Raw genomic sequence first — 22,321 nt, forward strand, 5'->3', positions numbered from 1 at the left:
AAATCCTCTGGCACAGTGACCCCCTTGGAGATTTGACCTAGCAGAGAGTTCTCCGATTCCCTGTTAGGTCTATACAGTAGCGCTGCTCAACTACATTTCAGATCTTCGATTAGGAAGAGATATTATCTGACTGTTTTCATGAGCTTACGGATAGCAAAGGTTCCTTCACAGCTTTTCCTTTTGAGTTGAGATTTGTAAAGTAATGTAGCTTTCCTCAAGGCTTAGACTCAAGGAAAAGTGTAAGGAGAGGTCTAAGGAGACCTCAAGGCTTTCCTCCATCTTAGGGAAAAGGAGGAGTAGCTCTGAGATGTCTATGTATAACGTTAACTTTTTTGCTTATGTCCTTACTGTGTATTTAGTATGCTAAATTTACTAATTATTTCTAGCATTCTTTGTACCTTTTTAAGGTCATTGCACCTAGAAATTCAGTTGAATTCTGTTTTGTGTATCACGACTGAGAGATTTTAACAGTCCGGAATGCTAATTTGACTAAAAATGTCCTTTTTACTCATGAGGGTGCATAGAATAGATCCCATCTGACTTTTCAGATCCTATTTTAGGTCTGTTAGGTGAGAGGTAGAAAAAATTCTTTTTTCAATTTTTATCTGAGTGTATTTGATTTAGTCCAAAATGCAGTTGTTTCATAAGCCTCGTCCAAATACCTCCAAGCCACTTGATTATTATTACTATTATTTTTATTGCTATTAATAATAATAGACTTACACATGCTTGTATTTAACTTAGCACGGACTATTTGAAATTATGATGGTGTTACTGAAGTAAAGACAGCATGATAAATGCAGGGTCTGGTTTTTACGTGTGCTGTGCTATCTGTTCAGTGTTCCCCACTCACGTTGTTCTCTTGTGTTCTACTTACAGCTCAGGATCTTCAAATTGGCAAAGTCCTGGCCAGCCTTAAATACTCTTATGAAAATAATTCTAAACTCAGTTGGTGCTCTGGGTAACCTCACTCTGGTTTTGATTATCACTGTATTTATTTTTGCTGTAGTAGGAAAGCAGGTTTTGGGCAATTATTATGAGGATAATTTCTGTAAAATAAACACAGATAAGAATTTACGCTGGCATATGAAGGACTTTTGTCATTCATTCCTGATTATATTCCGAATATTATGTGGAGAATGGATTGAAACTATGTGGGAATGTATGGAAGTGGCTGGAAAAGGACTATGTCTTCCCATTTTCTTGCTAGTGCTGGTGATAGGAAACCTGGTGGTGAGTTTCAAGCTATTTTTCAGTCCTTATTGAATGCATGCAGTTACACTGGCATCTTTTTTTCCAAGGCAAGAGTATTCACACTATTCTCTTTTCTGGATGTTACTTAATATATATTTTTCTTCTGTCTTTTTTTTCCTTTTCCCCATCTTTCTCTTTCTCTCCCAAGAGATAGCTGCTAAGCAAAATAATACACAAAATTATTCTTTCTACCCAGAATATAGAAGTGCAGTGCTTTTGATAATCTGGTGTTCGATTTCTTCATCATTTGTGTTGTTTGTATCAAATAACCGAACTGCTCAGTGCTTTTAATGCTTACCAACTTATCCTTATATTATCAAAAGTTTATACTTCACAGATTTCCTGGTTTGTGTGACATATACTAGATCCGATGTGTATATACTGGGAGATGAAATCTTTTTCATCTGCGTGGTTTGTTGGCCTGTACCAGATCCTTTTTGATGGTGCTGTTATTAAAAGTTAACTTTGCCTGCTGTTTTTCAACATGTTTTCAACATGTCCTCATACATTATGGACATCAGAGCACGTGAAACTAAATTTGATATACCCGAACCCTCACTTCCTTCCTTTTTGTGCTGCCTTTCCTTCCAGAAGGAGCCATATCATACTGTGTTAATATTCCAGTATAACAGTAAATAATTTCATTACAGTGGCTGATGAAAGTGAGATTGAGATTTTTTTTTATCTAAATAGGGTTTTCTGAAATGTCTTTTCTGTTAGTAACAGTGACTCCAACTTACTTTTAACTATTTTAAGGTGCTCAACCTATTCATTGCCTTGCTGCTGAGTTCATTCAGTACTGACTCCTCAATGGGACAAGAGGACACTGAAGAAATGACAAAATGTCAGATTGCCATTGCACGGATTCACAAGGGCCTGCAGTCTGTGAAAAACAGAGTTTGGGATCATTGTGGCAAAATAATGAAACGAAACCACAAAAAAACAGCCAAAAGGAAGTCTATGGTGAAAATTTCTACCAAGGACGTTGAGGAAAATAACTATGCCATGACAGATGTCAGAAAGGATATAGACAACAATTGCTTTGACAGTGGGTATCAGAACACTGAAGAGAGCTCCTCAATAACAAGGAAATGTGAAGAATTTTTAACCAGTCATGTTCCCATTGCAGTAGCAGACATTAACACCAACGAAGGGGATGATGAGCACAGTGTATGCACAGAAACAGAATACAGAAAACAGGTAAAAGATTAATGTTTGAAAAATTATTGTAATTTGCATCTGTAAATATAATCTTGAAGACTCAACAGGAGATGTTATCCCTTCTGTCATTTCTGCCATTTTACTTTTTTTGTTCTTCTAGTAGCTCCAAAATACAAGAGCTACCAAATAGTCTTAGTTATTCAATAAGAGATGTTGAATATCCACTTTTTCATCATTCTCCTCATTGATAGCCATAATTCTGCTTCTGTCTGTTTTGTTTCCATTTATTGCTGTCAATTGCATGAAGTTTGATCAAGAGAGACATTCTTTCTTTTTGTCTTCTTTGCCTTACCGATGACACCTGGAATGGTGGCACCTGGCCTGGCAGGCCTCTTGTGTTGCTTATATGTTGCTTCTCAATTGCATGGAATCCAAAGGGAATGCAAATAAAAGCTTCACCTTAAAAAAATAATTCTTAATGTTTTTTTTTTAACCCTCTATTCATGTCTTGGATACTTTGGACTCCCCTTTATATCTCTTTATCTTATTGTGTTGGCCAGGATTAAGGTCAAGTTTTAGGCACTTAAATACAGATACCTAAATACAGATTTCTGCATGTGAGTGAGGCATTTATACTGCCATGATAGTTAATAATGGTGCAATTAATTTGCCTATATATAGGCATTTAGAGATATTTGGGATATGTCAGGTGTTTGTCATATCCACATGGAACTGGTACCTTTCAGCCCATTGACAGTACTGCAGCTCTGTATGAAACATCCAGTAGTAGTTTCAGCTCAGCTCAGCACACAGGGACCTCAAGTTATTTTTTTTTAGAAGCCTGCCTTATTCACAGGCAGTAGTAATAATGAGAAAGAGACTCCAATATACCTTGCCTGCAATCTTTTGTCAGAAGGTAAACAAAATAAATATGAACCCTTCTCAGACCTGTACTAAAGGACGTAGCAATAGATGCCGGCTTATACAACAGAAGGATGAGCTGTTTTGCAGGTTTTTCACATAAAGCAAGTTAGAAAGCCTCTTACAGAAAGTAGCGTATGAATGATTTTCATTTAAGTCTTTGTATTAATTTCTGCTTATTTCTCCAGCTGCCACATTCAAGTAGGAATGAGCTTTTCTAAGGTGTTGTAACTGTGCTTTTTTTCTTCGTAGGTAAAAGTGGTGGTGTAAGCGTGTGGCAATGTAGGGTTTAGTTCATTTAAAACACATTCCAAATGTGTGTGCAGCAAGCTGAGGTTGAACACCAGGCTTTGATGACTATACTTTACCTAGATTAACTTGTTAAAGATGGTATTTTATGAGCGTCAGTTGTAATTGTGATATCACCATATTTTAAATCTATCAGAACAGGTATTTGGGCAAAAAGTGCAGTTACCTATTGTTACTCCATGACAGAAATGTCAAAAGCAGGGGCTATTTTTGGGTGGATTATCATATGGTCAGTGTCTAGGTGGACTGATACAGTCCATTTTTATGTTTTTGGTCACAAGAGGAGGCATCGTCAGTGGAATACCTTTGGACAAGTTCTCAAAGAAGCAGAAATTGCTGATTACCTTAGAATAGTCTGTGGCTATTTGAAATATGTTGTCCATAAGCATTTTATGCCAGAAATTCTTTCCCCGCTCCCATGGAATCTGGTATTGCTTGGAATTTGTAGTTGCAAAAGGACTGAGAGCTGATTTGGATCACTTAGGTCTTCTGCCTGCGACTACAAACACGAGGCTGTTAGGGTCCAGCTGCAAAGGTTGCTACTGAGCCAGTTCATCAGAATTTAGTGAATTGGATGTAGGAATCCATCAGTGGGCTAAAAGTAAATCTTGAGGAATGATACATTTCCATAGTGTAACCACAAGACCACAGTATTTGAAATCAAGGAAGAAACCGTTTACCTGCCTTTTAGAGATACCATTTCATTATCTGTAAAAAGCCAAACATCCTAAATTTTGTGGATGCTTTAGATTCTGCTAAAGAATTTTGGTTTTTAAGAATGACTGTCAGGAAGAAAAATGTAGAAAATTAACTGTTTTGCATTATTTCATGTAGGGAAACAGTTTAAGACATAGAGAACAGTGCCGGAGTTCAAGCGGCTTTAGTCAGATTTCTGGGACGTCTGAAACTATAAGTGGTTTTTCAGAAACACAGCAAAAGAAAGAGCAAAAAGAGGTAATTATAACTTTTATCATCTTGTGGAATATGTTAGAGTTGAAAATTGTCACATTCAACAATGACAGGACAAGCTGGGGTTTTCCAAAGAGTAGCAAGTATAATCCCAGTGAAGACGATACATCTCTCTAGAGGTAATAATTCTTTTAAAGCATGGAAGTTTCATAGAATAGAATCATTGAATAGTTTGGGTTGGAAGGGTTCTTTAAAGGTCATGTAGTCCAACCTCCCCCTTCAATGAGCAGGGACATCTTCAACTAGATCAGGTTGCTCAGAGCCCCGTCCAACCTGACCTTGAATGATTCCTTTGGGGTATTTAATTGGTGTTTCCCTGGTGGCTCCCATTACCTCAGGAGCTCCTGGCTTGTCTCTGTAAGACTTCAGGTGTGCTGCAGCGTAACCAGCATTTCTCACAGCAACAGGCTGCAGGCCCTCGCTAGCACAACACCCCTCTAACTATTGCCTGTTGTCCCGCAGCTTGTCACGGCCAAGCCTGATATTGCCCCCCTCAAGCCTGGTTTAAAGCTCTGTCAATGAGCCCTGCCAGCTTGTGAGCAAAGACCCTCTTCCCCCTTTCAGAAAGGTGAATCCCATCTGATGCCAGCAAGCCTAGCACCGTGTAGGCCCTCCCGTTATCGAACAAGACAAAATTATGTTGGTGACAGCAGCCACGGAGCCATGTATTAGTAGACCGGGCTCATCTGTTTCTTCCAATGTTGCTGCCTGCAACTGGAAGGAGAGAGGTAAAAATAACCCGTGCTCTGGATTCCCTTACCAGCCATCCCAATGCCCTGTAGTCTCTTTTGGTCCCCCTTGGACTACACGTTGTGGCTTCATCACCACCCACATGGAGGAGCAGCAATGGGTAATAGTCCAAGGGCTGTACCAGGCTGGGAAGTTTCCTAGTGGTGTCCTTAACCCAGGCCCCAGGGAGGCAGCAGACTTCCCAACGAGGGAAGTCTGCCCAACATATTGGACCCTCTGTTCCCCTCAGAAGGGAGTCACCTACAACTATAGCCCACGTTTTGTTCCTCGTGGAGGTGGTTGTGATGCAGGGAGTAGGCCTTTCTGACCTTGGCAGCACCTCTGGTGAAGACGGACCGTCATCCATTGACTGGCCTTTCACATCCAGAGCCTTGTACCTGTTGTGCAGAGGCACATGGGAAGGAGGGAGTTCGCCTGCCACCCTGAGAGTCGACTTGACTCCATTCACTCCTCTTCTTTAAGCTACTACCTTCAGTTTGTTGCTCATGAACAGACAGGGCTAACAGTGCAACTTAATATATTATTTTGTACAAAATAAATAAACAGAAATTAACCAAGGTACTTTAAACATATCCGATACCTACTACTGATTTTAATAGATAATTCTGTTTGCTGTCACCATTGGATGCAAAGATTTTTTCTCTAGAAACGGTTCCCAAAACAACCATACTTTTTCTAGACTAGAAACTTAGTTTATTCTAATACAGTAGAGTTCCACATCAAAAAAGGTGAAGAATCATGGCTTGCCTGCAATGACCCTGAAAATTAAATGGAAGTTCAGCAACTTTTTGGATTACTACCTCCAAAAGTCAAACCACTTTACCATTTTCTGGTTTTAGATAAAGTTGTCAGAAGTTTTGATTTTTATAAATTATCTAATTATATTTATATAAAAAATAATATTTAAAAGATTAAAATGCCCATGAACTTAAATAATTGCATTTTTGTCTATGTTGACGATTCCCCTAGGAACTTAAGTTAGTGTAGAGCAGCGTGGCTGTCAACAGAGGCAGCTCTCCCTTCTTCTGGCTTCTCATTCTTACCCCTATTCCACATGCCTTCCCTTTCCATGTCATACAGGGCACTTACACCTTATGGCTGATGTATTGCTTTATTACTTTTTCTTTATACTTGTTTTCCTTATCATCTTTAGTTTTAAGGGTGTGTAGGTTACCTGCCAATAGCTACAGTTCTTTGAGATGCGTAGACCATATGTACATTTCTGTCCTGATAGGCCTTCCCGTCTTTAAGCCTTTTGAGACATGGTTTATATCTCTGAAAATGAAAAGAGAATTGGATTGGCACGAAGAAATCAGATTGTTCTCTAAAGTTCTAGCATAGTGTAATCTCTCCTATTTTCCTTCCTGCAAGTCCAACGCAGACAACTACAAGAAAACAAAAAACTTATTAAATTAAAGCCATAGGAACAAAGATTAGAGATTAGCCTTTTCTTTCCTATTATTTGTAATTTTGTTTTAGTAGTTCAGCAAAATTAAAATAATTTATACCCTACAGATATCTTTTTGGGGGGGAGAGAGGATAATAAGTTTCATTTATTTTAAATGTGGTAACCTTATTAATGAAAAGCAAATAAATTCTCCTCTTTGCTGTTCTCCTGTGCAGAAATGTGATGTCGGTAGCTATTCTGAAGCCAGCACTGTGGATCCAGTTGTTCTTCTGGAGATTTTTCCCAAGCCTGAAAAGTCACACCTACCTAAGGACTGTTGTGCAGAAAGTAAGAATCTTTTATGTATTGTGGTGACACCAAACCAACCAGTATTCAAAGCTATCTGTTTGGAACCGTTCCAAACTGGTGGAAACAGTTTTCTCGAGATGCTTATTTGTAAACATAAAACCTCAAATAAATATATCTGAAACCAGCACAGAACTGGAGCAGGGTTGGGATGCCTGAGCACAGGCACTTAGTACCATATGAGATGCCTGCAAGTATACAAGACAATTGCGTGAAGCTGGCAGAACTGTCACAGAAGCTGTAGGATATCTGAAGAAGCCTAAACCGGTTGTAAACCCCCGTGTTTTGGCTCCAGATGCCACCTTTGGAGTGCGATTTACTTTTATATATTGAGGCGTCAGATTGTAGGTATCTGTATATGAGCAAAGGCATTCAAAGCACTTCTGAAGGGGCAGCTGGAGGTCAGTTAGGATATGTATGTTGGTACCTGGTATCTTAAATGGCACTTCAACTGAATTTTTCTGAGCTCCTGGTACAGTAGATAAATATCCGGTCAATACAGCTAATGGAATTCAGAGGACTGTACAGCTCATCCCAATGTGGACACCTACCTTTGCTTGCCTGAATGGTGCCTTAGACTCCATTGACTCTCATGGTCCAATCCTACTGCCTTTACAGATTAATGAAGAAATATGTTTCTGGTGCAAAACAGGGAACACAGAATCGAGTTATAATGTCTCTGCAGTGCAATCAAGTGAAATAATCAGTAAAAATAATAATTTACTAAACCTCTAGTAAGGTAGTATCTCATTTGAATGCAGAAAATAAAATAAGCTAGTTTTTAGATAGAAGTAATGGCTGGTTTTGTGCCCACAAGTCCTTCCGTGGGCACACAAATTCTACAGAAGGGCTTGTAGGCACAAAAGCTTCTCTGCTTTTTTCCATCTATGAGTTTCTCTATTAAAAGAAATTATTTTCATCTACAAATTTTGCCTTTTCTTTAGCTTTAGACCGTTTGAGCTACAGCATCACCCCACAGGTAAAACAGCACATTCTTTGTATAGTCTGTAGAAGCTCATTTGAAGATGTCTTACACTTTTTAGATTCCATGTCTCCACATTTTCCATGGAACCAATATGCTGTTCTTTCTCTTTTCAGGTTGTGTTGAATGTTTCCCATGTTGTGCAGTGGATACCACAAAGTTTCCAGGCAGCACTTGGTGGAAATTTAGAAAAACCTGCTACAGAATTGTTAAACATAGCTGGTTTGAAAATTTTATCATTTTTGTGATAATATTGAGCAGCGCAGCACTGGTAAATTTAGTTTAATTTCTCAGATTTTGAATTGATGGTTGCCAGTAAAGAATCATATTATTATATTTAATTTCATTCTTCTACTCTCACATTCCTTTCCCCAGGGAGAGACAAGAGTATAATAAATGTGTCCCTTAGAAGTTATAAGGCTCTTCTCTACTTGGATAAGATATTTAAATATATGGAATCATAGTCTTCTCCATAGTTCTTCATGGAACAAAGTTCTTCGCACACTTGTGTGCTTAATTAGGAGGCTAAACCAGAGTCTGAAATTACATAGGAGAGCTTAAAAAAATAAAAGTACTTCTAAATTTGTAAAGCAGACTTACTGCTCAGTAAAAATTTAGATTTAAAATCATCCAAACATTAAGATGATCAGAACCTAAAAGTGAAGATGGCTGCAAACCGGTAGATGCTAGTCTGATTATATCCATTTCTACATATTCACTAAGTCTTCTGAAAGTAATCTGTTAAATAAAACATTATATAGTGCAGAAGGAACATAACCAACTAGTGTGAAAACCATTCTATGATATGATATGATATGATATGATATGATATGATATGATATGATATGATATGATATGATATGATATGATATGATATGATATGATACGATACGATATGTAGCCGAGCTAATCCTTGCAAAACAGTTGACGTGACTTTGCTACCATGGTCTCCTGGACTAAAGGTCTGTGGACCATCTGGGTCAGTCTCCCATGTAACAGAGCCTGCTATTTCCTTAGGGAGTGTTGACTGTTAATGAACTTATTAAAAAATAGTAGCAGAATAGGAGATTTCACAGTCAGATAAGGAGCTGTTAAGTGCAGAGCTGATATAGATTGGAACTGGATATGGGTTAAAGCTTTGACACCCTCTGCATGGTTCCTGACCTTTGTCACAAACTACAGCCATGTGACTTTGGGCAAATGAATTGGTCTCTTTACACTTCGTTTGCTCTTCTATAAAATAAATATGTTGTGTTACGACATCCCAAGGATGTGAGATGGTGTATTCCTCTTGAGATGACACACTCTTAAACTTCGCATTTCAACTTTTTTAGTCATCTCATGGCAAGAAATAAGATAGAAAGTTAGCAGCTGCAGAGACAATGTCAGAGAAGGGGACACACAATTGAATGAGAATGAGAGAAAGGGAAGTTGTTAGTTAAATGCTCTGATGTGCTCTAGAGACACGCTGAGCTCTTGAGACAGAGTTAAAAAGAGGGAGACAAGAGGAGATTGAGTAATTTATATCTAGGAATTGTAGGTTTTTGGAAGGACTGTGTACAGGGTGGCTTATGATGTATCTACATATGTAAAAAAATTTAAGTAAAAGTAATGACAGACATGGATTTGTAAGGGGGAAATAGTGGTGCTCAAAGTGGATGGATAAATCATTAGAAATGTTGGCAGCAAAAGAGAAATGGAGATGGAGCTCTAAGGTAGGGGAGAAATGAATGAGAGGAAGAGTAAAGACAGTGCCAGAGGCTTGGTGAGGAAATGATACAGATGTTAAAAGGAATTGTAATTAAATTTATCAAAAACTTCAAATAAATTAGCAAGGCAGCAAAGTGACACACGTGAACAATGATGTAAACCACAGCAATCAATATAACATCTTCCTAAACCCTTACTGACATTAAAGTAATGTCAGGGTTTAGGTGAAAAAATGTGAAACTCCAGGAATTAACAGTTCCAGATAAGGTGTTTGTCATGTTTTTTCATATCTGTGTTACAACTCTGCAGGCTGACTAAAGATGACTCCTTTGGAAGGTCTAGTTCTGGAAGACAGTGGTTAATGTGTTTAAATCAATCTTTATTGTGAAGAATTTTACACCAGCACCTTCAAAATTATCCGTTAAATTATCCCACTAACTTGGGAAGCCAAGATTTTTGCTATCCATAATTGATCCTCATCAGGTATTTTTTGAAGAAGTGTTGAGCATTAACAACTGAAAGTATGGGATTTTTCAATCAACCTGAAAATGAGACAACTTATTTTACAATTTAGGTTTTTACTTCTAAGTATAAAACTTAAGTGGTGGTTGCTCATGATTTAATATGAAATATAACAAGCCAAACTGTGTATCTTGTGCAATTTAAAAATAATTTTCCATAAAACTACTGAACTGTTTTAAAACTACATTCTAAAATTCCAGGCATTTGAAGATATTCACCTGCATGAGAGAAAAAATGTGAAAAAGCTCCTAGAGTATGCCGATGTAATATTTACCTACATCTTTTTTATGGAGATGCTTCTGAAATGGGTAGCTTATGGTTTGCACAGTTATTTCACAAATGCCTGGTGCTGGCTTGACTTCATCATTGTATGTGTAAGTATTCTATTCAGCTTGTCTTACATTTTGAATTTCAATATTTTCTACGTAGAGAATAACATGTAAAATCTGATTATGAATAAACACATAGTTACCAATTTGGTTGTTATACTAGCATTCTAAAATACTATGTGAACTTTTTTTTTTTTTAAAAAAAAGTGTTTCAAATTAGAAGGAAAGAATTCCATTATTTGAAAAATATTAGGAAAGAGTGAAGTGAAATTGTATGACGATAGCTTTGAATGTGTATTTTCTGCATTTGGCTTACTGGTCAAAGATACTGTAACATTCAGCCTATGATTGTCTACTGACGCAAATAGAATATTATTTTCTCTACCACTTATTAATCTCCGTTTCGATTCAATGCATACAGCTGTCATTTGTTTCCTGGGGTCTAAATCCTGTTTCCGAAGACTCATCGCTTTGTTCCTCTGGGAGTGCCCTGAAATCTCTCAGGACTCTTAGAGCACTGAGGCCTCTACGAGCTTTGTCACGATTTGAAGGGATAAAGGTAAGGATGCTGGGGGCATGTGTGCATATTTTGTAATAGCTGCATTTGAAATTTTTGGGAAAATGACAACTTGAATCTCTGTTTTGCGACTTGATGGCATTAAGATGGGTCAGATCGCCTACTTACATCTTACGGTTGTTATTTTGAAATAGCACTTTCACAGAAATGTATAAATACTAATGAAATAAGGAAATTGAATTATAATGTGCTACCACAAGGAATTATTATGTATAGTAATGTGAACACTGGCACATGTTTCCATGTTCAGTGCAATTTGTAGAACAAACTAAACAAGAATTTTTTTTACTTGTGCTTTTCTGAAAACCATTCTTTGTTAGAGCTTAGACATGGAAAAATTTCATCCAGTGTATTTGGCAAATTCTTCTGAAAAAAATGAATATGCTTGAAAAAAAATAGGAACCATTTTTAGTTACTTGTCAATAGAAAAGAAGCGCTATATATAGTTATTACAGGAAACAGACTGTAAAATGAGGAAGAAATCTGTACTGCGAAAGTTGTAGTTTATTAATCTCCGTGGCATAAGAAGTGTGGTGACCACCATCCTTTCTTAATTTTTTCTCCTTGCCTGAGGCGAGAAATTGAGACCTGAAAAATGTATTCATTAATTCATTGCTTCAATGGAAACTATTCACTTTTTGTAACTCCTTTTCATAATTCCCCTTCTTTAGACTGCTGTGCTTATATCAGCTCATCTGACAGTTATCTATACAGGCTCACGTGCCACGTTGCAGATTCTCCACCATGGATCTGAGAGATAACAATCCTTTTGAACTTAAATAGGGTGGGATTTTCTTAATAGCAGAGGGGATTCTTCTAACTCAATTTTAAAAGCTGCTTTGAATGAACTATCTGTAATCTTTAAAGGGGAGAAGTACACAATTGTGTAATGCAAATCATCTGACCTGTGTTAGATCACAGAATATGATGAGACACTAACTTCAGGCCCCGGGTTGGATATGGAGCAAATCCTCCTGGAAGCTATGAAGGACAAGAAAGAATCAGTTAGAAACAGCCAGTGTGAATTTAGGAAGGGCAATTTTTGCTTCTCAGACTCGATTGTCTTCTATGATGAGATAACTGAGAGAGGGAAGAGCCATCTGTAGTCTCAGATATTGGTTATATCTGGTTTGGTTAGATGAACTATAAGCTAGGCAGAAAATTGGCTGAAGTGCCAGGTTCAATCTGCAGGATGAAGTTCAACTGACAGTTGGTTACCAGTGGCTCAGGGGTCAGTCCTGGGACCAACACTGCTTAATGATGTAATTAACACCCTGAAGGATGCGGTAGAAGTCCTCAGCAAGTTCACAGATGATACAAAACTGGGGATGAGCAGTTATTACACTGGTGGCAAGTCTGCTCCGCAATGAGAGCTTAACAGACTGGAGATAAGGGCTGGAGAAACCTCAGGAAGCTCAGCAAAAGCAAATGCAAAATCTTGCACTTGAGCCAGAATAACCACGGAGAAATGAGCAGCTTTCCAGAAAAGGACCTGGGGTCGACAGCACGTTAACCATGAGTCAGCTGAGCAACAAAGAAGATCTACCACATGCTGGGCTGTATTGGCATGAGTCTGCCCAACACATTGAGGCAATTATCTCTTCTGTTTTTGGTGCCTGTGAGACTGAAGCTGGAGTATTGCATCTAATTTGGTGCTCCTCAGTGTAAGAGAGATATTACCTTACTGGAGAGTGTCCAGCAAAGTGCCGCCAAGATGGTCAGGGGACTGGAGAGGAGCAGTGGAAAAAATGGAGCTTATTCTGTCTGGAGAAGAGAAAGTTAAAGGGAGAATCTGATTGGGATCTAATTAGATAAGGGATCGAATTGTTGTCTTTATCGACTTAATGGGAGGTTATGCAAGAAATGGAACTAATGTTTTTTGGTAGGCCCACCGTGAGAAAATGAGAGAGAATGAGTTGGCTGTGAGGGATATTCCAATTAGCTACCTGGGAAAAAAGATGACAGTGTAGGAAGTTCCCTGTAGACATGAGAAGGAACTTCTTTACTTTGAGGGTGGCAGAGCACTGGAAGAGGCTGCCCAGAGAGATGTTGGAGTCTCCATCTCTGGAGGCATTCAAAACCCGCCTGGATTCATTCCTGTGCAACCTGCTCTAGGTGGTTGGACTAGATAATCTCCAGCGGTCCCTTACAACCCCTACCATTCCGTGATTCTGTGGGTGGGTGGATAGCATTGCAATAGATTGTCCAGAGAGGTTGTTGAATCTCCAACCTTGGAAAAATTCAGAACTTGACTGGACAAGATGCCAAGCAACTACGGTCTATGTTGGAACAGCTGATCTTCAGGGGTCCCTTCCAATGTACTTTATAGTGTGTTTCTAGTGTACAGATGTTACCCAGGGCCAAGATAAAAGGCTCAGAATTTTCTCATAATGATAGCAATGAAACATTTGCAGAGAGGTTTTATTATGCCCCACCAGAAAGTGGCAAAAAATGGTGAAAAGAAATAGATAATAGCCCTCAAATTCCAACTGGCAACAAGCATGGTCCTGCCTGTCAGCCTCAATGTGCTAGATTCATGAATCCAGTTCTCATCACTAGTCGTGTCAGGTTCCTTGACGTCACCAGCGCAGGCACCGAAAGCTGGAATCCCATTTTCATTGGTGCCCTTTCTGGAAGAAGTTTACAGCTCACCATGGGTTTACATTCACATTGTCCTCAAGCAAGCTTAAATGAAGGAAGGCTGCTGACCAAAACAACTCAGTCTTCTGGAAACCAAACTTCTCTACTTTATGTACTCTGTGCAGTCAGTTGCGGGTGGTTGCTGGGTGAGGTTCGTTTTGTTATGGAGAGCAAGCTGTTGTTCTCTTACAAACCCCCCTCCAAGATAAAAGAGGGGGTTATTTATGATCTTGTACAAAGGCAGATCATACAACCTGTTCCCCATACCTGATTCTTAGATCCCATAGCTACTAAAGATTCATAATCTTATTTTATGTGTTTCTTTTTCCCAAGGATAGTTCCTTCCTTAAAAATGCAAGATCGATACCACAGAAATACATGTTAACACAGGCATGAAGTTGAACTGAAGGCCAGCTTTAAATTTGTCATCTACTAGTTGTTATCTTTAGTTTTTATCTTTTATCTTTAGTTTTTTCCTCACAGAAGGAAAAATGAGTGTCTTTTTGGGAAGGTGTTCTATTGAATGTGAGTGATTCATTATTTTCATTCATTTTATTTCTTTAAGGTGGTTGTGAATGCACTCTTGGGAGCTATCCCCTCAATCTTGAACGTTTTGCTCGTCTGTATTGTCTTCTGGCTCCTATTTAACATTGTAGGAGTAAAATTACTTGGAAAAAAATTTTGGCAATGCAAACTCAAGGAAGGAAATATCAGTCTAATTAATAACGAAACTGATTGTACTTTCTATAATGGAGTGTGGACAAATAGTGATGTAAACTTTGATAATGTGGCGATGGGATACTTGGCTCTTCTCCAAGTGGTAAGTTCTATAAAAACATGCTCAGTTTTGTTTTCTTCAAGGAAATGTGTTGAGCAGACCAGCCATGGGACACCACTATGCTTCTGTTTATCTCATTGAAATTGGGGATTTTTTTAGCTTCCATAAATATTTTTCTTATCAATAAGCTGCTCAGTTCCTCCTAAAGAAGACTTTAGCATGTGAAACCTTGTGTTAAAATCAAGCACTGTGTTTCACGGCTTTTCAATTTTGTTTTAATTTTAACATGCTAAGCCTGAAATAGTCTGCATGTTACTGGGTTTAAAGTTATTCTCATTTTCTTCAAATAAAAGTTCAGAATGGATGAGAAAGAAAAAGCATCATGCAGTTTATTTATACTTCTATACTCGCTCTTATTCTATAAATCATGAAGTTTTGGGACGCTGATTTATTGATCTCTCTAATACCACAACAAATGAGAGAAAAGCATTTCTAAAAGTGGTGGTTATCCCTGTATCTTTTCTAGATGAAGTTCTTTGCCCTGTATCTTCCCAAGTGTTCTGTGATTCTGCAGAGCTGCTAAAAATCACAGGAGGAATCATCTGCTGTTTTCTTAGAAATTGTTTTGATCCTTTTAGGATACAATTGCTGGTTAAGCTGAAACTTTTACTGCTTTTTCAAAAAGCAGAGAGTTTACAAAAATTTCAGTTTAACAAGAGTTAAACACATTTCACAGGATTCATGGCATTTTTTTTTTTCCTTTTCAGGAAATATTTTTTTTCCTCTTTACTACACTCCAGTGACTCATACTTCCAAGATCTTTGGAAATGATGCACATTTTTATAGCACGCTGCTCGCTTTTCCACGACTCTTAACACATTTATATTAATCGTACCTAATAAATATTTTTAAAAATAATTACAATAACCTTAATAATGCATTTTTTTCAGGCAACTTTTAAAGGTTGGATGGATATTATGTATGCAGCAGTGGATTCACGAGAGGTACGTCACTAAAATGAAATTTTAGTTCTTTTCCCGTCTTTCCTTTTCTATCCATACAATTAATTTTTCAGCTTTGTTTGCAATATCAAGCCAGAAATACAAGCGGACGAATGCTTCAAACTACGCAGTGAAACAATAATCCTTGGAGTACCAAATATCTGGAACTTAAACAAAAGAAAACTGGTCAAAATAGAGTGACAACACACAAAAAGCTGTGATGTCAAGAATGCAAAGGCAAGATGTTGCAAGTTTTGGACAAGTCTGTTCTGGAAGCAGAGTTCATAAGGTCTTGGAGGGACTGTGCCTCTAAAGCATTAAAACAGCATGCATCTTTAGCGGTTATTTCTGGAGGTTTTCTTCCCTATATTTGACATCCTTCCTATTTCTTCCCCATTTCCATGTGTTGTTTCTCACTCTCTCGTTAGTACTGTGTGTTTCAACTTTTCTATGGATAATTTAATATGCATTTTTCTTGTTCATTCAAGCGCTGTACTCTTGAATGTAGTTAAATAACTGCTAATTAAAAAGATTATTCCTTGTAGGGCTGGTCATAGTGAGCTGGCATTTTAAAACTGCTTCTTGTCTGGGATAGCATTCAAGGGGGCGACGATTCACCATTGTGTTTAGTCTGAGCTGTTTTTCTAATCTAGGCATTCCCAGTATCAATTCTGATTGAAACTGATTATCTGTTGCTTAAGAACTCACTATAGCTGGATTTGGCTTTATATTTTTGTTTGTAATTATTTCTACAAACAGTAACAAGACAGAACAAGACAGTTGTTCTACTTGTACATCTAAATAAAGGTTTAAATGTGTAGCAATAGTGTATCTCTCCTGGCAATAAAAAGATTTATTATAAATTGGAAACAGTAAATCTGCGATTATCTGATTTTTACCAATAATGTTTTTCTGTTTTGATTTTTTTTAACAGATAGGTGAACAGCCACAGTTTGAAGCATTCTTAGCCATGTATACGTATTTTGTGATTTTCATTATTTTTGGATCTTTCTTCATGCTGAACCTTTTCATTGGAGTGGTTATCAGCAATTTTAACCAACAAAGAAAAAAGATAAGTACATGAGCTAATTCAGGGTCTCTTCCCAGTTTGATTAAGGGAATGCTAGTTAGACATCTAGATGTTTAACATTTTCAGATAACTGTTTGACTGGAGAAATTTAAAATGAAGTTCAGATACCAAGTTTTGAAAACAGGAGTCCTCTTTTCCTCAAAGCTTTTAGTAATTTACCTGTAAATTCTATTTTCATGCCAAGTCCTTAATTTGTTCTAAGTAGGAGGATGAGGAGGAAAGAACGGGGAGTTTTAGAAAAGAGAAGCCCAAAAAAGTTATATAGACTTTCCTACAGGAGAGAAGAACTAGAAGTTCATGTTGATGTAACACTTTTTTCTTTTCTCAGTACATGCCATAAGCGCGCATTTTTTTCTTTTTAATTTCTTCGCTGCTTCTTGGGGATTTTCATTGAGATTCCATACAGTGAAGTTAAACTTAATTTTCAGAGGTCTTGCAAGAACGATTCGAAGCGCAGATACCCTCCTGAACATTTTTACATGTTTGTTTTACAAAATGCTGATAATTCAATGCTTTTACGATGAATGGCTTCTTGTGTATACTCTGTTCAAAGTGATTGCTAAGTATTACAGGTGGCATAGATGATAATGAGTACCAGAAATTCATTATCAGGAATCCCCCTTAGAATTTGGTCCCAAAGTGCTTATTCATAATCCTTCACTTACTTGCTAGCCCAGCAATATACTTCTGTTCAAACCTTTTCCAAAAATATAAATGCAAAGTGTATTGCTTGTTGATGAGTCTTATGTCATTTTAAAAATATGAAATACATTTGTAAAACTTCAGAAAATCTCTCACAGTTGAAGAAACTGAGTCGGGAGCACTGCCTAGACAAGACTTTCGTCATTGAACCCTGATCAGCTTTTTGCAGGAGGTCTTTTCAAAGAACGAAGGGGAAAGGAGAAATGATGAAGTCACATTTTGTCTCTGTGCTCTCTTAGATCCCACTCACGACAACTGTAACTTACATTTTTTTAACAAACTTGCTGGTGTTTATTTAGTTGACTGATTAAACTTCAGCTGAACAACAGTATTCTTTCCCTTTACTTAGGTGGAAAAGATCTATTTTTGACTGAGGAACAGAAAAAGTACTATAATGCTCTAAAAAAACTTGGATCTAAGAAACCTCAAAAACCCATCCCAAGACCAATGGTGAGACCATCTTAAGTAGAATATGATAGAAGGTATAAAGATGTTAAGCATATTTAAAGTCAGTAGCCAAGCATCTGGAAATAAACTTCACGTTAGAGCCCATCATCTTCCTCATTCAATACAGTATTTACATTTTGCTCTCTTTTTCCTAATTCCGTCTAATGCAGTCTTTCTTTGTGGGTATTGGTTAAGGAAATTTACAGCCTATTTGTCACCAATTCAAATGTGCAACCTATTTATTAAAGGTTCATATTAAGTATTTGCTATTCATAACATGAACTTGGTTACTTAAGTTGCATGATATTGCTTCTGCAACTAGATTGGATTATTGCAGGTGAGAATGAATAGTGAGTAGTACATGTCCCATGGCTGTTATTTACTTTTAAATAATTTTATGCTTTATTTCTTATAGTTTCTTAAACTTAATTCCAGGCCTGGCTTCACATAGTAACTATTCAGAGTTTTTCTTGCTTATGATATTTTCATTAGAATTGTTTATCCTAAAAAGTCTGCTTCAATAAGTATTTCTATTAAAAGAGCAATCACAACGTACTCTGAACGTTTTCCTGCTGTATAATTTTTTCTAAGGAAATGTGGTTGCATGATGCCTGAAAACACTTAGCCATGAATTGAGTGTTCTCTTTGAAGGTCTAAAGAAATCACATAAATATGCTTCTAGAAACTTATTGTTAAATTTATATTCTCTTAAATTCTCTTCCTGAGCACAAATTACTGATTAATATTTGAATGTAGCCTGGGTCTTAGAAATAGCATTAAGCAGTTCTTCTCATTTTCTCCACAGAATGTGTTCCAAGGATTACTGTTTGATATAGTATCACACAAAGCATTTGACATTACTGTTGTGACTTTCATCTGTCTAAATATGGTCATTATGATGGCAGAAAATAACCAGGAGAACATCAAGAATGTTCTTAATAAAATCAACTATTTTTTCGTGGCGGTATTTACTGCGGAATGTGTCATAAAAATACTAGCACTAAGACATTACTTCTTCATCAGCGGCTGGAACATATTTGATTTAGCTGTTGTGGTCATTTCCCTAGTTAGTAAGTATCAATCGTTATGAGATCAGATAATGTGTCTTACCAATACTTCAAATTTAAGTATGAAGTAACCAAAAGCCAAATTACAATACGAAGTAACCACTTACATATATCTGATAAAAAAATTCCACATCCATTGTACTTTTTCAAACTTTATGCTAAGTGATTCCTTCTAAAAGGACATATTTTTGTTTTCCCTTATATTTTTGCAGAGCACTAAAAGGTAAATGGACAGTTTTCAATTTATTTTTTTTTAAAGTGTGAGTTTTATTGATTAATTAACAATACAGTAACATCTCTTCTAAGTTATTGTACTTAAACTGTTGTCTTAATGTTTTTATGCTTTTGATTTACAGGTAATCACATTAACTGTTGTTTTCACAGTAAAAGTAAATTCAGGTTACGAATACATTTGTATGAAAAATGGGAAAGATTTATTTCATTTCCTAGGACTTTCTTTTAAGAAGGCAAATCCTGAGGGCTGATTTAGAAAGCTCAGGAAAATTTAATTGCTCAGCACCATTCTCAATCTGGGCCACTATTTGTGACTGTGAAAAGCCTTGTTAAAACTGGCTTGGGTTTTGTTTTGCTTTTCAAGTAAGTTTAGATGCTTTTTGTTTCCTCTACAAAGGTCATATATAGCTTTAGTTTATTGTACAGTTCATGTGGTCTGTGCTTCCTACCGGGGCTCAGGCTATGTCGTAGAATAAAGGACGGGAAAGAAAAACCGATCTGAGTTCCCTGCGTCATCCCTAAGCACAGTACCCCTTTGCTATCCCATGCAACCCAGAAAAATGCTGACTTCTTCAGCCTTCTGTTTGCAATCATTTACATTAATAATGTGTTGCTGAAGGTACTCATTACTCTGATAGCAGGTCATAGAATGAGGCGTGATGAAGGACAAATAATGAAAGACAGTTTCCCTGTATTTTCTTCTTGCTCTTCTCTAATGTCGTTCAAGTGCCAAGTGTTAATGAAAGTCTCACATTTAGCACGTGGCTTATGCCTGGAGAAGAAGCAGCAATCAGACACCAGCTAGGAGTCAAGCCCCATAGCTTCCGGCACAGGGGCTGAATGGATTTAAAAAGATTTTTTAAGTACTTGAGCAATGTGTAATTTCATCCCCTGAATTAAAGAAATCTGAGAGAATGCAGTTTCCAAAATATACATAATATTGATACCTCTTTAATATTTAGAAATACTACAATTTGTCTTTCTTTTCCTCAGCTCTTTTGTAAGCAATTGCATTATTGATGGTAATGTTTTTGTTCAAAATGATGTAATATGATCAATGTTACTTTCAACACCTGAAGCATAGAATATAACAAGATGGACATAAATAGGTAATTTTACTTATATGTCTTGACAACTTTTTTTTTTCTTTTTAATTTCAAAGGTGTTGGACTTTCCGAAGGCTTTCAAAGGTTTATTTCTCCTACACTTTTGAGAATTTTTCGTTTGGCACGAATTGGCCGAATCCTGAGATTAATTCGAAAAGCTAGAGGAATTCGAACTCTTCTTTTTGCGTTACTGATGTCTCTCCCGGCACTGTTCAACATCGGTCTTTTGCTTTTTCTGGTTATGTTCATCTATGCCATTGTGGGCATGACAAACTTTGCCTGTCTTGGCTGGGAAGGAGGGATTGATAACCTTTTCAACTTTCAAACCTTTGATGGTAGCATGCTCTGTCTTTTCCAAATTACAACGTCAGCTGGTTGGGATAGTCTTTTGGTCCCTCTGTTAAAAGGACCTGGTTCATGTGCTCCCAACTTAAATTTAACACGTGAACAGAAAAAAAATTGCACAAATAAGGGGGTTGGTATTTTATTTTTTGTAAGCTATGTCATTATATCATTTCTCATTGTCGTAAATATGTACATAGCTGTCATTTTAGAGAACTTCAGTGTTGCCACTGAAGAAAGCACAGATCCTCTTTGTGAGGATGACTTTGACATGTTTTATGAGACCTGGGGAAAATTCGATCCTCAGGCAACACAGTTTATTGAATATTCTGCTCTTTCAGACTTTGCAGATGCTCTGGCAGAACCCTTACGCATTCCGAAGCCAAATAAGATTCAGCTCATATCCATGGACCTCCCTATAGTTAGTGGAGATAAGATCCACTGCTTGGATATCTTGCTTGCTTTCACTAAAAGGGTCTTGGGAGAATATGGAAACTTGGATGGTCTTGAATTACATATAGAAGAAAAATTTATAGCTACCAATCCATCTAAAGTTTCTTACAAGCCAATTACTACTACCCTTAAAAGAAAACAAGAGGAGGTATCAGCTCTTACTATTCAAAGGGCCTTCAGGAGGTATTTGATGCAGCGTTCTTTTAAAAATAAATCTTTCTTATACCGTCATAAACATTATAACAGTGCTGTCTTTGAAGAAACACATGAGAACGAAAGTCTTATGGAATCAATGCTTAAAGAAAATAGTGGTAGGAAGCTAGATAAATCACGGACTACATCTTCCATATCTCTCCCTTTATTTTATGATGGTATTGCTGAAACAGATAGCGATAATGTGGACACATAAGGTTGCCCAGGCTGCAGCATTTTTGATTAAACTGATACCGGTTATTTTCAGATGGAGAAAATATTTTGATCCCAGAGCATAGTATTCTAAATTCAGAATAATGATGGCAGTCTTTCAGTATTGTTATTGTTCATTTTTTTGCGAATGCTCCTTAAGCATTTCAGCTTTGAACAACTGTATCATAAATATTAGAGGAAAATCAAACTGTGTATTTTTTTTCCTCAGATGCTGGAGTAGGTGAGTTAATTTTTACAACTGTCATTTTTTTTATTACTTCATATTTCTGTGTTTACAGAAGAAATCTGTAAAAGATCAGTTGCAGCTGTAATATGATCTATAAGTACACAAGGCTGTAGAACAATGTAGATCTCTTTAGAGATAAAGCCTGTTTTGAAAAATTGGTTATTGTAGCAAAATTAAATAATTACTGCATTTTCTGTAAAAGAGCTCACTTAAGACACTTGAATATAATTAGCCACTAATTTCTATGTTGTTTGGATCCATCTTCCTCCAAGTGCCTTTGGACAGATTTGTTGATGCTTAAGAATTTTTGAGGTGTCTTTACAAGTGGATTTACACCTAAATGGATTTAACATATTATCCTCAGGTGTCTGTACTTGAAAGATGTATATAATTTGTTCTTTTTATCATTCAGTGTATGGAAAATTGTGGTAATGATGTTTACCAAAATCAAAGGATGTTATGCAAGAGGTATTGTTTCCAGAAAATCTTAAGCATTATTGTACATAAAATTTCATCATTATAATTCCTCCAAATGTCATAGAAAGCGTTACTTAGTAATCTGAAAAGGAGTT

General features: G+C 37.0%; 1 protein-coding gene across 1 annotated transcript in view; it reads left to right on the forward strand.

The window, feature by feature from the left end:
* Positions 1-21,506, forward strand: part of LOC134511028 (sodium channel protein type 5 subunit alpha-like) — a 43,251-nt gene extending 21,745 nt beyond the window's left edge. The window contains exons 15-26 of the mRNA XM_063324346.1: positions 880-1,233; positions 2,011-2,454; positions 6,988-7,099; positions 8,216-8,370; positions 10,532-10,721; positions 11,122-11,219; positions 14,443-14,697; positions 15,606-15,659; positions 16,591-16,732; positions 17,798-17,898; positions 18,701-18,965; positions 20,359-21,506. Coding sequence (XP_063180416.1) covers positions 880-1,233; positions 2,011-2,454; positions 6,988-7,099; positions 8,216-8,370; positions 10,532-10,721; positions 11,122-11,219; positions 14,443-14,697; positions 15,606-15,659; positions 16,591-16,732; positions 17,798-17,898; positions 18,701-18,965; positions 20,359-21,506 — 3,318 coding nt within the window. The remainder of the gene's footprint in view (positions 1-879; positions 1,234-2,010; positions 2,455-6,987; positions 7,100-8,215; positions 8,371-10,531; positions 10,722-11,121; positions 11,220-14,442; positions 14,698-15,605; positions 15,660-16,590; positions 16,733-17,797; positions 17,899-18,700; positions 18,966-20,358) is intronic.
* The last annotated feature ends 815 nt before the right edge of the window (positions 21,507-22,321 follow it).

This window comes from Chroicocephalus ridibundus, chromosome 2 (genome assembly GCF_963924245.1).
Source record: "Chroicocephalus ridibundus chromosome 2, bChrRid1.1, whole genome shotgun sequence".
In the NCBI taxonomy this organism is placed as follows: Eukaryota; Metazoa; Chordata; class Aves; order Charadriiformes; family Laridae; genus Chroicocephalus; species Chroicocephalus ridibundus.